General features: G+C 36.0%; 1 protein-coding gene across 1 annotated transcript; it reads right to left on the bottom strand.

Moving 5' to 3' along the window:
• Positions 1-582: 582 nt before the first annotated feature.
• Positions 583-14,643, bottom strand: LOC104429246 (disease resistance protein RUN1). The gene is made up of 3 exons (XM_039298746.1): positions 14,135-14,643; positions 2,327-3,209; positions 583-1,488 (listed from the first exon to the last, which is right to left on the bottom strand). Exons 1-3 carry the CDS (start codon positions 14,641-14,643, stop codon positions 583-585), a joined length of 2,298 nt encoding a protein of 765 aa, XP_039154680.1.
• Between the last annotated feature and the right edge of the window lie 1,624 nt (positions 14,644-16,267).

Below are 16,267 nucleotides of genomic sequence, written 5' to 3'. Positions count from 1 at the left end.
AGGCATGTTTGACGTTTGACCATGATTCTAGCAAAATAATATATTTTTTTCTCGTATTTTAATCAATTTCTTTTGTCATGTTGGAGGAAAGAGACGAGTTTAATTCTTCCCACCCCCCCCCCACCAAAAAAAAAGACATAACATTATAAAATAGATTTTAATAGAAAATGGTTGGTCATAAATTAGGAATGAGAGAAAAAAAAATCCGTAATATTTGACCAAATCTGATGTTGCAAGGGTTACTAGTCGGTTACCTTAGAAGGCGCGATTTTAGTCAATAGGTACCACCGCCCTTTTGCGTTTTTCTTGGTCGAAAGTATGACCGCCCTTTATCAGCCTGTAAGATGGGCTTTTTGATCAAAACTTATTGAATAAAAATATACACTTACATTTCTCTCACCTATAGATACGTTATTTACGATGATTATCAGCACATAAATATTCGATGTCCGTATTAATTCTTAGTGATTTCTCTTATAATTTCCTATTCTAGCATTAAACTGGATATGCAAGATCTGTTAACTTCAGCACTAGTACAGAAAGGGGATGAGTATGGACTTGATTTGCAAGATTCGCTAGTTTTCATGTCATCGCAGAGGAGAATCGAGCTAAAGCACTCCTTAGGCGGTCCACTACACAAGTCATCGAGGGTCGGTCATCAGCTCGTTCCTCAACACAATCTACAGCGAGGTACGCCATATCTGCCACTGCCATCATCTCGAACGGGGCCGGAATTGGCATGTTTGGGTCCAGAGCATGGCCAATTTGACCCCGAACAATGCATGGAACAACGATGTTCACAATCCATCTCCAGCCATCTTCATACCTATCTACTGCGCTGCGTCCAGATAATAACTCAAGCAATACTATGCCATAGCTATACACATCACTCATGCTCGTTAGTCTTTTGGTCTTGAAGTATTCTGGATCTGAATAACCCCAGGTGCCAACAACAGAATCCTCAAAGTAATCTTCACCCTTAGGAAGATATATAGAAAGTCCAAAATCCGAAACTTTAGCAGTCCAGTTTTCGTCTAGCAATATATTTGATGACTTAATGTCTCGGTGTACTATCCGAGGACCTGCAAATTCATGCAAGTACTCGATTCCCCTAGCGACATCCAATGCCACCTTGATCCGTGCATTCCAAGACATCAAAGTTGAACTTCCGATATTGTGAAGTTGGTTGTACAGAGAGCTATTGTTCATGTACTCATAGACTAGGGCACGCTCATCATGTCTTGCATGAAATCCCAACAACTGAATAAGATTCTTATGATTGACGCGACAGAGAGTTTTGATCTCGCTGATGAACATGCGGTCTCCAAAGACATCATAGGGTACATTTGTCCACTTGATGGCCACTTCCCGCCCATCATCCAGTATCCCATGATACACTGAACCAGCACTGCCTACTCCAATCTTGTTATCATCCGAGAAATGATTGGTGGCACGAACCAACTCTGCCTTTGAAAATTTTTTGAATACCTGAGAAGCAAAATTTATTAGCAAGCGTTCCAGTAAAATGAAGTGATGAGAAACAAAGCCGTTGAAATGACGAGGATATACCAAATATTCCTCTAACAGCATGTCACTGTCAAAATCTGCTATGCTATTGTCATGAATACTGGGTTGCGTACGACCACAGCTCTCTATAGTTGCTTGCAAGTCGTTTCCATGCATATTGAGCCACCTTAAATCATTTGAAAGATGGTCGGGGCATCCAGATATATATATATATATATATATGTTACGAAACATAATCAATCTAGCCTTTTCATCTGTCTAAGGGCTTTTGTATCCATAAACACCTCTTCAGGTCCAAGCATAGCATGTCCAATTTAATACCTTCAACTGAGTTTGTTCCCTTCAAATCCAAAGCGAGCATACAAGGAGGAGTTAATCACGAATAAAGGCAATGAAAACAAATTAGATACATCATAAATAGATCAAAGGACATTTATAGCGCCTTCATGCATGAACCTATGCATATGATATATATTGCCAAGGCATTGACATAGCGCCACACATCGAGTAATTGTAGTGCCATACCTCCAATAAGTCTTAAACAACAAGAAAATACAGATTGATGTTGTTGAATGAAAAATTACCGAATTTTCCTGTAGCACTTTTAGAACATCCTTATGATACCAGAGTCTGCTGCGTCTACCAGGAATTCTAGGAGATTCTTGACACATAATTTCTCGGCCCATTTCTTGAAGCAAGTCGTGCATCCATATCTTGTTCGACTCCATATATATATAAATGATTTATGAGAGAGAATTTGAATCCCACTGTCTGGATAAAAGTTACAACGGTCAAGCACCTTTATTACATTATTTTTGTCTTCCCCATTAGAGAAACAAGCGATGTCAAGAAAGATAGCTTGTTCATGAGTTTCCAATCCATCAAAACTAATCTTCAGAATCTCATCAATCCGGTCGCCAGGAGAGGCACTCAATCTTTCTAATGTACGTTCCCATTCATGAGTGCTCTTACCACTCAAAAAAGATCCCAACACAATAAGAGCCCAAGGGATACCTTTGGCACATTTAGTAAAGCCGTAGGAGAGAAGTGGGTAGGGATAACCTCTTGTAGGAAATGATTCTTGAAAGGCATTCCAATTGAAAAGTTGAAGAGCATCACCATAACTCAGTTCACCAACCTTATGGATTTTTGCTTTTTGAGCGATTAGTATGTCTTCATCTCTTGTTGTTAAAATTATTCTACTCCCCTGACCAAACCAACTTCTTTCACCCATTAAGTCTCTTAGTTGGTCCATGCAATCCACATCATCAAGAACTAACATAACTCTTTTATTGCAAAGCTTTTGCCTGATCAAATCTACACTTATTTGAATGTAGCCAACCTCAATGGTTTTATCCCCCATAATGTCACGAAGTAGAGCTTCCTGTAGTTTATCTAGGCCATACTGTCTCGAAATTTCTCTAACATTTGCCAGAAAGCTACTACCTTCGAATTGATCAGCAATCATGTTGAATATAGCTTTGGCAATAGTTGTTTTGCCTATTCCGCCAATTCCACAAATACCCACCACGTGAATGCCATCATCCTCTGTATGCAATAAATTTTTTACAACTTGTTTATGTCTATCAAGAGCAACTGGATACTTTGCAACATCCAAGTATGGGCGATGCAGTTTGCTTGACACTTCTTCAACAATTTTTTGGACGAGTTCAGATTCAACACTGCCAATTGCAATCAATAAAATATGTGACAGGCCACTAAGCCACAAAACTAAACAAAATTAGTTGATATTTACTTGTTAGAGCTCTCTTTAAGAAGTGCCAAATATCCAAATGATCTTCCTATACCTGTGCAAGTGTGCACATCCTCTGCTAAACTAAACTAAATAAGCCGATGACGACGATTATCAGAACTAGCACATTTCTCCCGATCCAAGAACATATAAATCAATGAAGCCACAAGAACTGGTTAGACAACAGCCCTTGAGTTTGACTTAGACATAAAAGGTAATGATAAGTACTATGTTGTTAGTTACTAAAGTGCTTGAGCATATAGATATCCATGATGAACAGTAAAGTAAGGTATACATGAACCGAAGCTAGTCAAGCAAATAAGTGTTGGCTGGGTCCATCTTCATGTGGGGCTTAGCTAGCATTAAATTAAAAGCAAATGAAAAAAAGTAAATAGAAGAAGAAAGTGAGTGCCTCGTGTAAGTAGTGTGCCCAAAAAGTGAGGGGATAGAGAGAGAGAGAATAGAAACCACCAAAATGGGGGAGAAGAGAAGAAAAGAAGAGGACAACAATTTTGTGGTCCCGATTCAAAGGCTAGACGTTAATGGAATCGACTCAAATTTGAATATGTTGTTCTTGAGATCGAGGGCTACGAGTTGATGTTTTTGTTCGTTGAAAATCGCCTCCGGATTCACCAATTGTGGTTAGGATTTTCTTGTTCCAAATTTATTTATCCACCTATGTGGTGAGAAAATATGGTTGTAATGTTGATGTTGAGCCTCTTTGCGTGTGACTAGAGAAGAATACTTTACCTATCCTACTATTCTTGGTGATTGATGGACGTTTTGGGTGGTTCGTGGTTTTTCCTGCATTGTGTTTTCCACATTAAATCCTTAGTGTCACTATTTGCTTTGTCTATGTATCATTTTGGCTTTATATTTGCATATTGAGAGGTTATGTATTGCTAGTTATTGATGGAGGTTAAGAGAATTTTGGTTGATTTAGTTTTGAGAGAAGAAATTGATCTTGGATTGATTTTAATTCAAGGTGAATTGTTGTCCCCAATTCTCCCCAATGAAATGGTATCAGAGTTAGAGTTGAGATTCTTGTTATTAATGGGGGAAACTAGTAGCACAATGTTTAAGTTAAATGTCTCAAATTATTCTATTTGGAAGCCTCGGATGGAAGATGTATTATATTGTAAAGACTTGTTTGATCCGGTTGAGGGTGATGAAACTAAAGGAGATAATGAAAACAAGGAACATGAGAGAATGAATCTAAAAAAGACTGTGTTTGTTTGACAATAGATTGATGATAGTGTGTTTTTATTATGTTGCTCAAAAAACGAAGGTGGAAACTTTGTGGAAGAAATTGCAAGATCTCTATGAGAAGAAAACTTCATAAAATAAAGCTCTTCTAGTTAAACGACTTGTGAATTTGAGATACAAGGAGGGGAGTAGCACGTGGGAACACTTGATCTTAGTGATGAATTGCAAGCATGCTTATCACTTGGTACTCTTTTGGATAATTGGGATACCTTGGTTGTGGCGTTAAACAATTCGGCTCCTTATGGTGTGCTTTCTATGAGCATGGTTAAATAAAGCGTGTTCAATGAAGAAACAAGAAGAAAATGCTTGAATTATGCTTCTATATCGGATGCTCTTGTTATAGAAAATAGGGCAAGAAGTCAATCAAGAAAGAAATGATAACCAAGGCAAGTCAAGAGGAAGGTCAAAATTAAGATTGAGGATGAGTGTGAATTGTAGCAATTATGGTGAGATGGGACATTATGCAAAAGAGTGTTGGTTGCCAAAGAGATATAATCATGATAGAAATGGAGATCAAAAGAAAGAAGAGAAACAAGCTATGGCGGCAGTTGCATCCGATAACGATATTGTGCTTATATATGACGATGCATGTGTGAATCTTACATGTCAAGACTTTATGAGAGTTGTTGATTCCGCGACTTCATTTCATGGCACTTCACGGAGTAACTACTTCTTATCGCAACGGTGATTTTGGTTGTGCTAGGATGGGAAATAGTGGTATTTCAAACGTTATTGGTATGTGAGATATTTATTTGGAAATCGATGTTGGATGTGATTTGCTTTTAAAAAATGTGAGACACATTCTAAATATTCAATTTCATTTGATCTCCATGGGTGCCTTAAATGATGATGGTTATGGTAGTGGCAAAGGATAAGGAGACAGGCTCTTTCTATACCAAGCAAGGTAACTTAATTAAAAAGAGGTAAATGCAGTGGAGGATTCATCGGTTGATTTATGGCATATGGGGCTTGGTCTTCTTAGCGAGAAAGGGCTTGAAACTTTTATTGAAAAGAATCTTCTACCTTCGAAGGAGAAAAATCTAGAGAAATATATTCATAGCCTTACAAGTAAGCAATATATATTCTCATTTTATTACTCTTCTCCTTATAGAAAATCAAATGTACTCAATTTAGTTCACATTGATGTTTGTTGCATGAATGCTATAACTCTTGGAGATGCATTATATTTCGTGACATTCAATTATAACTATTCTAGAAAAGTATGGGTTATTGTTTTGAAGTCTAAAGATTAGGTGCTTGCGACTTTCAAATAATTTCATGTCAATGTGGAAAGAGAAATCATGAAAAAGTTTAAATGTGTTCGAGCTGATAATGCTGGTGAATATAGAGACCTGTTTGAATATTATTGCAGGGATTATGGTATTAAACTTGAGCAGGCTGTTCCGAAGAGACCATAACAAAATGGAGTAGCGGAGAGAATGAACAAAATAATTTAATGATTAGATTCGATGTATGCTTTTTCATACAAGGTTGCCTAAGCCATTTTGGGGTGAAGCGATAAGAATAGTAATAGATTTGACAAATCTTTCTCCATTGATTCTTTTTAAGGGGGATGTTCTGCAAAGAGTTTGGAGTGGCAAAAATGTTTTCTACAACCATCTAAAAGTGCTCATTATCAGGCATTTGTGCATGTTTTAAGAGATGAAAAATCCAAACTTGATAACAAATCTAGACAGTGTATTTTCTTGGGTTATGGATGTGAAGAGTTTGGTTATAGGTTATCGGATCCAATTGGGAAGAAAGTCATTAGAAGAAGTTGAGATATGATATTTTTTTATCATCAAACTATTGAAGGCATCCACAAGGTGGAGAGACCAAAGAATATAGCTCAACCATCGGTTAGTTTCAAGTCAAATCCTCCTATTGTGGGTGGAAATCATGGGGGAGAAGTGCATGGAAATCATGAAGATAATGAATCCTCACATAATGTTGATTTTTTTATTTGAGACAGATAAAATAGTTGAGCAAGAGTAGCTCGTTGAGCCAATTAAGCTAGTTGAACAAGAGCAACCTATCTTACCTCATGTTAAAAGATCTAAAGAAGAGCATAGACTTTCTTAAAAAAATTTGCAGCATGAATATGTGTTGCTCATTGATACACAAGAGCTAGAAACTTATGAAGAGGCTACGCCATGTGAACGAAAGAATGAGTGGTATGAAGCCATACAAGAGGAGTTTAAATCCTTGCATGAGAATCATACATTTTGATAGGTGAAATTGCCTAAGGATAAGAGAACACTCACAAATAAGTGGGTGTACAAGTTGAAAACGAAATAAAATAGTTTGCAACCATGATACAAGACTATGCTTGTTGTGAAGGGCTTTCATTGAAAGAATGGCATTGACTTTGAAGAGTTTTTTTTTTTTTTATCGATTGTAAAGATGTCTTCTATTCAAGTTGTTATTGGGTTGGCCATTAGTTTGAATTTAAAAATTAAACAACTCGATGTAAAGACGGCTTTTCTTCATGGAGACCTAGAAGAAGAAATATCTATGGAGCAATCGGAGAGTTTTAAAGTTGAAGGTAAGGAGCACCTTGTATGTAAATTGAGGAAAAGCTTATATGGTTTCAAGCAAGCGTCGGAGCAATGGTATATGAAGTCTAAATTATTCATGGAAGAATAAGAATACAGTAAGACAAGTTCTGTATTTTTATGAAGAGATTCTCGGATAATGATTTTCTTATCCTCCTACTTTATGTGAATAATATGTTGATTGTTCGACATGATGCTAAGAAAATCAAGAGCTTGAAAAATGAATCGGGTAAAGCTTTTGCAATAAAAGGATGTAGGGCTAGCTAAGCAAATTTTAAGCATGAGAATTACTCACGATAAGAAGAATAAGAAATTTTGGTTATCTTAAGAGAGATACATTGAAAATGTGCTTGAAAGATTGAGTATATGTAAATCGGTAAGTACTCTACTTGCAAGTCACTTCAAGTTGAGTAGTAATGAGTGTCCTTCAAGTGAGAAAGAGAAAGAAGAAATGATAAAAATTCCTTATGCATCAGTTCTGGGCAGTTTGATGTATGCCATGGCTTGTACAAGACCTGATATTGCTCATGCAGTTGGTGTTGTGAGTAGATTTCTCTCAAATCTAGGTAAGGAGCATTGAACCGATGTTAAATGAATTTTGAGATATCTTAAAGGCACTTTTGCACTTTACTTGTGTTATGAAAATGCGCAGCCTCAGTTGAATGGCTACTCGGATGCGGACTATGCTAGTAATGTTGATTCTCGGAAATTCACATCTGATTACATAATGATTTTTGTAGGGGGAGCTATTTCATAACAATCAAGATTACAAAAATGTATTGCTTTATTTACAACTGAGGTGGAATATATCGCTCTTATCAAAAGAGGTAAAGAGCTCTTATGGATACAAAAATTCCTACAAAAGATGGGCTTGAAGTAAGAAAGTTTGTTCTACATTGTGATAGCATAAGTGTTATCTATCTTAGCAATAATCTGGTATTGCATTGAAGATCAAAGCATGTTGATGTCAAGTCTCATTGGATCTGAGAGAAGTTAGAAGAGAAGCTCTTCCTACTTGAGAAAGTCCACATCGATAACAATAAATTTAACATGCTAACCAAGGTGTTGCCCATGGTGAAATTTGACACTTGTAGAAGAAAAGTGGGCATGACGGACCTTCCTACATGAGGTGAAGGGGGAGATTTATTGATTGGGTCCATCTTCATGTGGGGCCCAGCTACATTAGATAAAAAAAATGAAAAAGAGTAAAAAGAAGAAGAAAGTAAGTGCTTCGTGTAAGTGTTGTACCCAAAAACTGAGAGGAGAGAGAGAGAGAGAGAGAGAGAGAGAGAGAATAGAAACCATCGAAATAGAGGAGAAGAGAAGAAAAGAAGAGGCTGCAACTATGTGGTTCTGATTCAAAGGCCAAATATTGACAGATCGACTCAAATTTAAGTATGTTGTTTGTGAGACCAAGGGCTACATGTTAATGGAACCGCCTCCAAATTCTCCAATTGCCAAAAGAGTTTTCTTGCTCTGAATTTATTATCAACCTATGTGACGAGAAAATATGATTGTAATGTTGATATTGAACCTCTAGTGTGTGATTGAAAAAAATACTTTGTGTCTCATGCTATTCTTGGTGATTAGTGGATGTTTTGGGCAGTTCATGGTTTTTTCCACATTAGGTTTTCCATATCAAATCCTTGGTGTCACGCCTCCACCCCATCTCTAGCACGAGAGCATATTGCGGGTCAGCGTCGACGTCTCAAGCACGTCAATCGTCCCAAAAATATTTTATCTTAATTAAGCACACGCGGAAGCGAATTAAAAACAATCTTTGTACACAAAGAAACATGGAAGTCAAGTAACATGTATACAAGCCAAGCAAACGAAATCAACATGTATTATATATATAGAGATATCAAAAGTTGTTATAATTACATGCCCATCCTAATCCGAGGCTACTTATGTTTATTACCACACGTCAATGATAAAAATGCTAGAGTAGCCTAACTCCTCTATCGAGTGTCCTTAAAAAATGGCCCCCATCCTAGGCCCTTTCTTCTACAATGCTCCCGTAGGATCCAGCAGAGGGAAGAGGCCTCGGATGGGACCTAAAATGTCCCCATAAAAAATGAGGCACCAAGCCTCATACACATGGGGAACCAAGGTGTCTACCCTTTCTTGGACCCATACAGTGGTAGTATACTTATGGTAAGTAATGTCTTCTTCTAAGTATACTATGTCCATCACAGTAGTAACCATATCAATCGGAAGACCGGGACAAACGGGCGGTGGGATTGGTTCACCCATCCCACACCTGAAATGGTGAAAACAACAAAAGTGAGTCAATGACTTAGTAAGTAGAAATCCATAATTCTCCTATAGAAAGACGTTTTGCCATCGATTCTTGGATACAAGATCACCACCCACTTGTCAATAATAAATCGATAGCAAGATTTGTGCCTTGCCTTGCATATGCATGTGAAAGTCTATCAATAATCTATGTGCTTTCAAGCATCAAAGACAATGAGTTAAAGCATACAAACAAGCTCTCTGAATATCCGTGACTTACTACCATTTTGGTCACTAAGAGGGATGTGTGCATCACATAAAACTCATTCAAGCACTAAGTGACTTGATACAAACATATGCTAAAATTGATGTAAGGACTCAAAAACACATATTAAACAAATACAGCTTTTGCAAGCCTCAATTCTCGTATTAGTGCAAGAATCAATTCAAGCATCACACATGCATAAGCCATGGACCACACGTGGACTTCCAGTTTATTTTAGTCAATTTAGTTAGTCGAAATCCATCAATTCTTCCATTATCAATTGGGTATCGATCCCTCCCTTGGCAACCGGCATTGTCCTAATCTCATTGTCAGGACGGCATCCAGGGCAACCCCTAGACATCGGCCTCACCTGAGCCGACATCGTTCACAATCTCAATATCGGAACGGCATCTGGGGTTTTACCCCAAGCAACGACCCGACATACCCTAGTGTCAGCAGTAAAAGTCCATTGTGTATCCATGCATTCAAACATTAATCAATCCATTTTTATCTTAAAATGTTGGCTTGCGATCAAGTGTGGGCAATGCACCCACCTTGACACACATCTGATTTTCCGAGACCTTTCCTCGCCATCCGGGTATGCTTGACACCCATGCGAGACCATGATTTACTTGATGTAAAAATAAGTAATTGAAAACACACAACAAGCACGACATACAAGCAAACACAAGCAAGCGATGACAAGATCCTAAACCGATACGCGTAACACATCGCCCTATCAAAGAGTTAGGAAAGTCTACTTACAACTTTTTGGACCTAGCTTCAAGATGCTCCTTTGGTGATCAAACGGTTCCTACAGCAACTTGGTGAGGAAGGCGTGAAAGAGATGAGAGGAAAGGAGAGAATGGCTAACCCTTAAAATATGATGATGCCTTTGCTTATTTATAGGCCTCTTCCTTTTAGATATTTATGCAAACTCATGATTAAGTCTAAGATATGAGCTGGCCTATCTAGCCTCCTTAGTTGGCACCTATGCTTATTTGTTTTTAATTATGATTGGTCCATTTATTTGCTTATCCTCCCAGGCTCACTTTAGGTTCATTATTACCTAATGTGTCTAGGGGACACGTAAGTCCCTTTTTATACAAAATGTCCTCTTTCAATTGGTCTTGCCTTTTCATCAAGGCTATAATCTAGGCCATCATGCTCTAAGATTCACCTAAGATTCTAGAGGACACCTAAGTTGACGATTCATCAAAGTCATTAATGAACTAATGTCCAAAACCCTTAAATGAGTGCCTAAATATTTTTGCCAAGCTACTTTTTTTTTTTGTCAGTTTTTGCCAAGCTACTTGAGAAGTAAGTTTTCTCTCCCCTGCAATTGACATGTGGCATATAATGGATAAGGATAGACTATGGTCAAAGGCTATAGAAGATTCTAGAACCCCCAATTACCTCTTGACACTTGTCCAATGATTTATCCCCGCATTAATTGATTTGTGTCAAAATCTCATCCAAGGCAATCGTGAGACTAACATAGGGTGTCACCTAATTGGAGAAATCATTCATACTTGTACATGATCGATGGTTCTATGAGAATCGAGGTTCATGCCCAAATTTACTAAACTTTAACCAAATGAGTGTGACTAAGTTGGTAGCCTTCTTAAACTTGTCCATAACCATTTTCAATTAGAATTGGTCAATTGGATGTCTTAAAATAAATTTCGTGGTTGGTTTTGGTTATTTGCCCTAATCGGGTCTCGGTTGGGTGGACTGGGTCCATGGCCGAACATTCCATACCTTAGTCTATCCAATGTTTATGTTATTCATTCCTATAATCGATCCTCATACCTTATTCTCATGGCTTGGAATCGATGATGTTACACTTGGTGTCGTTATTTGCTTATTTATTTATTTATTTATTTATTATTTTGGTGTTATATTTGCATATTGTGAGGTTATATATTACTGGTTATTGCTGGGGGTTAAGAGAATTTTGGTTGATTTTCGATGGAGAAATTGATCTTGTATTGAGTTTAATTTAAGGTGAATTGCTGTCCCTGGTTCTCCCCAACTATAAGAGACTAATAATTCTTAGTCATCGAAAAAACAACAAGGGACTTGGAATTCAACACCTTAAACTTCAATTCAACAAACCTTAGCAACTTCGGGAGCATAAGGTGAAACAACGACGTGCGGACCCCTGGAGTGCCATAACTTTGGCCAAAGGGACACTTAAGTGCCATAACTTACGAAAGGTACACTTAAGTCGCCACATTTTAAGAAAAGTGGGACACTGAGTGCCATCTCCGGCGAGTTGGCCGGAAATCATACGTAGCATTAAAATATTAATATTTCTCGTTGATGTGTTTCGCGGAGGGCGAGTCGCCGTCGGGCCAAAACGACGTCGTTTTGACATCATTTGAATTTTATAATAATATAAAAATTATTTAAATTAAATTTACAATAAATTTATTTAAAACATTTTTAAAAAATTTAAAAATTTAGAAACTTTAAAAAATTAAAAAAATTAAAAAAATTAAAAAAATTAAAAAAATTTACAAAATTTACAAAAAATGTACAAAATTTACAAAAATTTTACAAAATTTACGAAAAATTTACAAAATTTACAAAAAAATTTAGAAAGTTACAAAAAAAATTTAAAATTTACAAAAAAATTTACAAAATTTACATAAAATTTACAAAATTTAGAAAATATTTAAAAAAATTAAAAAATTAAAAAAATTAAAAAAATTAAAAAAAAATTAAAAATTTACAAAAATTTAAAATTTGCAAAATTTTTAGAAAGTTACAAAAAATTTACAAAATTTATAAAAATTTACAAAATTTACATAAAATTTAAAAAAATTAAAAAAATCAAAAAATTTACAAAAAATTTTAGAAAGTTACAAAAAATTTAAAAAATTTACGAAATTTACAAAATCTTAAAAAAGTTACAAAAAATGTCAGCCCTCACCGCCTCCCTTTTTTTTAATTATTTTTTGTAACTTTTTAATTTTTTAATTTTTTTAATTTTTAAAATTTAAAAATAAATTTATTTTTATATTAAAATTAATTAATTTATATATTAAATTTTTTACCATGTCAGCACCAAATTAACGTCGTTTTGGGTGTTGGCCAGATTAGAGCACTTAAATCGGCCAAAACAACGTTCTTTTTGGTATAAGTTGAATTTTAATATAATAGAAAAATTAATTAAATTAAATTTAAAACAAAAAAATAATATAATTTATTTTTAATTTAAAAAATGTAGGAGGAGGAGGAGAAAGGCAGCCAACGGCTGAGGGCGGAGCCCTCGTTGCCGCCGCCTCCTGCCATCGCCGGAAGGTGGGGAGGGTTGGCCGAGCCCGCCTCCTTTTCTTAAAAAATTTCAAAATTTTTTAAAATTTTTAAAATTTTCTAATATTTTTAAAAATTTTCGAAATTTTTTAAAATTTTCTAAAATTTTTGATTTTTTTTATTTTTAAATTTTAATTTATTTTTAATTTATTTAATTTATTTAATATTTTATAAATTTTTATAGAATTTTATAATTTTTTATAGAATTTTATAAATTTTTACAAAATTTTACAAAATTTTTAAAATTTTCTAAAATTTTTTATATTTTTTTCAAATTTTTTTAAATTTTTTTAAATTTTTAAATTTTTTATAATATTTTTAAATTTTTTATAATATTTTATAATTTTTAAATTTTTATAATTTTTTTTAAATTTTTAATTTTTTTTTTTAAAAATTTAACATTTGTTAATATTTTAATATTTTTTAAATATTTAAATAAATTTAATTTTAAATTATTTTTTATATTAAATTTTTGGCCACGTCAACATTAAAACGACACGTTTCGCACTCACTTCGCCGGAAAATTGACACGTCGGCGTTTTGGCGGGATTTTGGCGGATTAGCACTCAAGTGATCCATTTTACTCCGATTTTTGGCAGACTTAAGTGTACCTTTCGTAAGTTATGGCACTTAAGTGTCCCTAAAACTTCTTCACGAAAGTTAAGGCACTTTGAAGCGTTAACTTTTGCCGTGAAACAACATATCTCAATGCATCCGCGTCATATAATTGAATAAAGACACTCTGAAAAGTGAGAATTCTAGTTCCAAACACACATTTCTGCTTCCTTCTTCTAACCATACTCAATTGAAACTCTGGCTTTCTTTATTTCGTAAAAAATGAATGATTTAGAAAATGCTTTTATGAAAATAATCACTTATATCACTTATGAAAATGGATTATGAAAAATATTTTCATCGTCTACCAAAATTCATATATATAAATTGTTGCCGATAAAAAAAAAATTTTTTTTAGTTAATTACTTGAAGCAATACAAGCCATCGTTTCAAGAAAAAAGTTTTATGAATTATTCATTTTTTACGAAACAAACAAAGCCTCTATTTCTCAAGCAATTCAGCCAAATTTATGCGACAAGTTCCATCTTTACCGGTTCTAACTTCTAATCTGATTTAATCCAACAGAAATTCTCTGCAAAACAAACTGCAATCAGGAGAATCCAATCAATTAGCTGAGAGTGATTCGACAATTACCCGTTGCTTGAATGCCATCCGGACAAATTAGCCGCATCACGAAGCGCGTCTCTCCATTTCTTCACTCTCTCCAATCCATCACCATCACCACCATAAACCTTATCATGCCTCTCCATGATCTCCGCGATGACCCCGGTCTGCTTCCGCACATCGCTTGGGTCAACGTGGAAAAACACCGGCCGGACCAGTTGGCCTTTCGAGTACTTCATCTCAAGAATCTTGGTCAGCTCCTGCAGGCACCAGGCGGAGGCGGCAAAGTTGGGGGAGAAGACGATGATCGCGATCCTGGAGCTCTCGATGGCATGCTCGAGAGAAAGAGAGATCCTCTCCCCCCGCGGGAGCTCCTCATCAATGAAAACGCGGACTCCGCTACGGCAGAGGGCGCTGTGGAGGTGGCTGACGAAGCCAGCACGAGTGTCTTCACCTCGGAAGCTGAGGAAGACATCGTAGTCCCATCGAGGGATGGCGACACGAGATGAAGAAGCAGAAGATGACGATGAAGTTGCCATGGAAGAGGGGTGGAGAGAGTGCGCGTGGCCGTCTTTTACGTGAAGCGAGCAAAAGCCGACGGAGACGCGGGCGCGAGTCAATGGAGACTTGGGGTACAGATCCCTGTTCGGAAGCTTAACGGAAAATGATTTGTTTCTTTTTACCCTCCCTTCTTTGATGTTGGAGTCACACCCGACGCGGGTATCGCTATTCGCATCGCTCCAGTGACGGTCGGCAAATTCTTTACTTAAAGCGGATCGTACGGATGGAGTCCATTTTTCCTTGGCGTAGACGACGTGCGATGTCGGATTGCGACTGACGCTGCAATCAAGTCACACTCGGGCTGACTTTTCCTGTTGCATGGCCGAGCGCGAATCGAGAGTCGCCGGCCCACACATCATGTAGCCCTGAGTCACCGTTAATGCCAAATCGCGAGTTTTACGTTTGAGGGTGAAATCTTCAACTTGAACTTGGAAGTATATAAAATTCTCTCCTTAAACGATGCCAAGATAACGAAAGAAAAATTACCCAAAAGGAGTTTTTGAGTTGCTTGATTGCTTGGTTTGGGTATCATGTATCTTGCGTTCAAATCAAAAGTCTTGCTCTAAACACGACCTTGGAAGCCGCTCTCACCATCTTGTGAGAGGAGCTAGCCTCATCTAGTACCAATTTATGAATGTCAATCCATGAATTTCGACATGAGAAAAAAATCAAGCATGGACGCCATTCGTTTAAGCTTTCAAGTAGATCGTGTTCAAAGAAGATCGAACTATTTGAAAGCAATGAATAAGCTTTCGATAAACGGAGTTGGAATGAAGCTCGATTTATTTCAAAACTATTCAAAAATTTCTTTAGATCATCTAGCTCTAACACTAAGAGGAAAGAACTGTTGAATTTATAGATATTATTGTATATAATATAATAAATATTACATTAGCCCATCAAACTTTATCAGATAATTATCTATAGTAAATAAAATCAATCAAAATAATCACAATCAAAGAGAGATATAGAGAAACTCATATATATACGCACATCATGAGAAATATGAAGAATCAAGGCATATATCCTAATAATTTCTAGCAAATAAATCGCATGTTTTTCTTTTTCTTTAGATAGCTGGTGTGATATTATACTTCAAAGTTGAAAAGTAAATTTTGCCAGAATAAACTAATAGTTTTCTATAGCATAAGATCGCTTAGTTGTGCTTTACTTTTTACATAAAAAAAAAATGCAAAATATGGGTTGAAACTTGAAGTCCTAGTCCCATCTTCTTCGCTTACAAACTCGCATAACATTATTTCAGAGGGAACTTTTGAGCCTTTCTTAAAGTTTTGATCCACTTACTATAAGATTAAATTTACGATTGATATCACTTATTCATTCGTGGTGGAAATATAACTTCAAGAATTTCCCCTTCTTCTCGTTGTGTTTGTCTTTCGTAATATCAATGGTACGAAGATAAGCATAATTAACATTTGACCATGATTCTAGCACAATAATAGTTTTTCTCTATATTTTGATCACTATATATTTTTCTTTTATGTTGGAGGAAAGAGACAATTTTACTTCTTCCCATACAAAGTAGAGAGAAAAAAGAAAACATTATGAAATAGATTTAATAGAAAATGGTTGATCATACAT

Source organism: Eucalyptus grandis, chromosome 8 (genome assembly GCF_016545825.1).
Source record: "Eucalyptus grandis isolate ANBG69807.140 chromosome 8, ASM1654582v1, whole genome shotgun sequence".
Lineage (NCBI taxonomy): Eukaryota > Viridiplantae > Streptophyta > Magnoliopsida > Myrtales > Myrtaceae > Eucalyptus > Eucalyptus grandis.
Note: the sequence above shows the minus strand (reverse complement) of the source record. Positions and strands in the feature narration are given on the sequence as shown.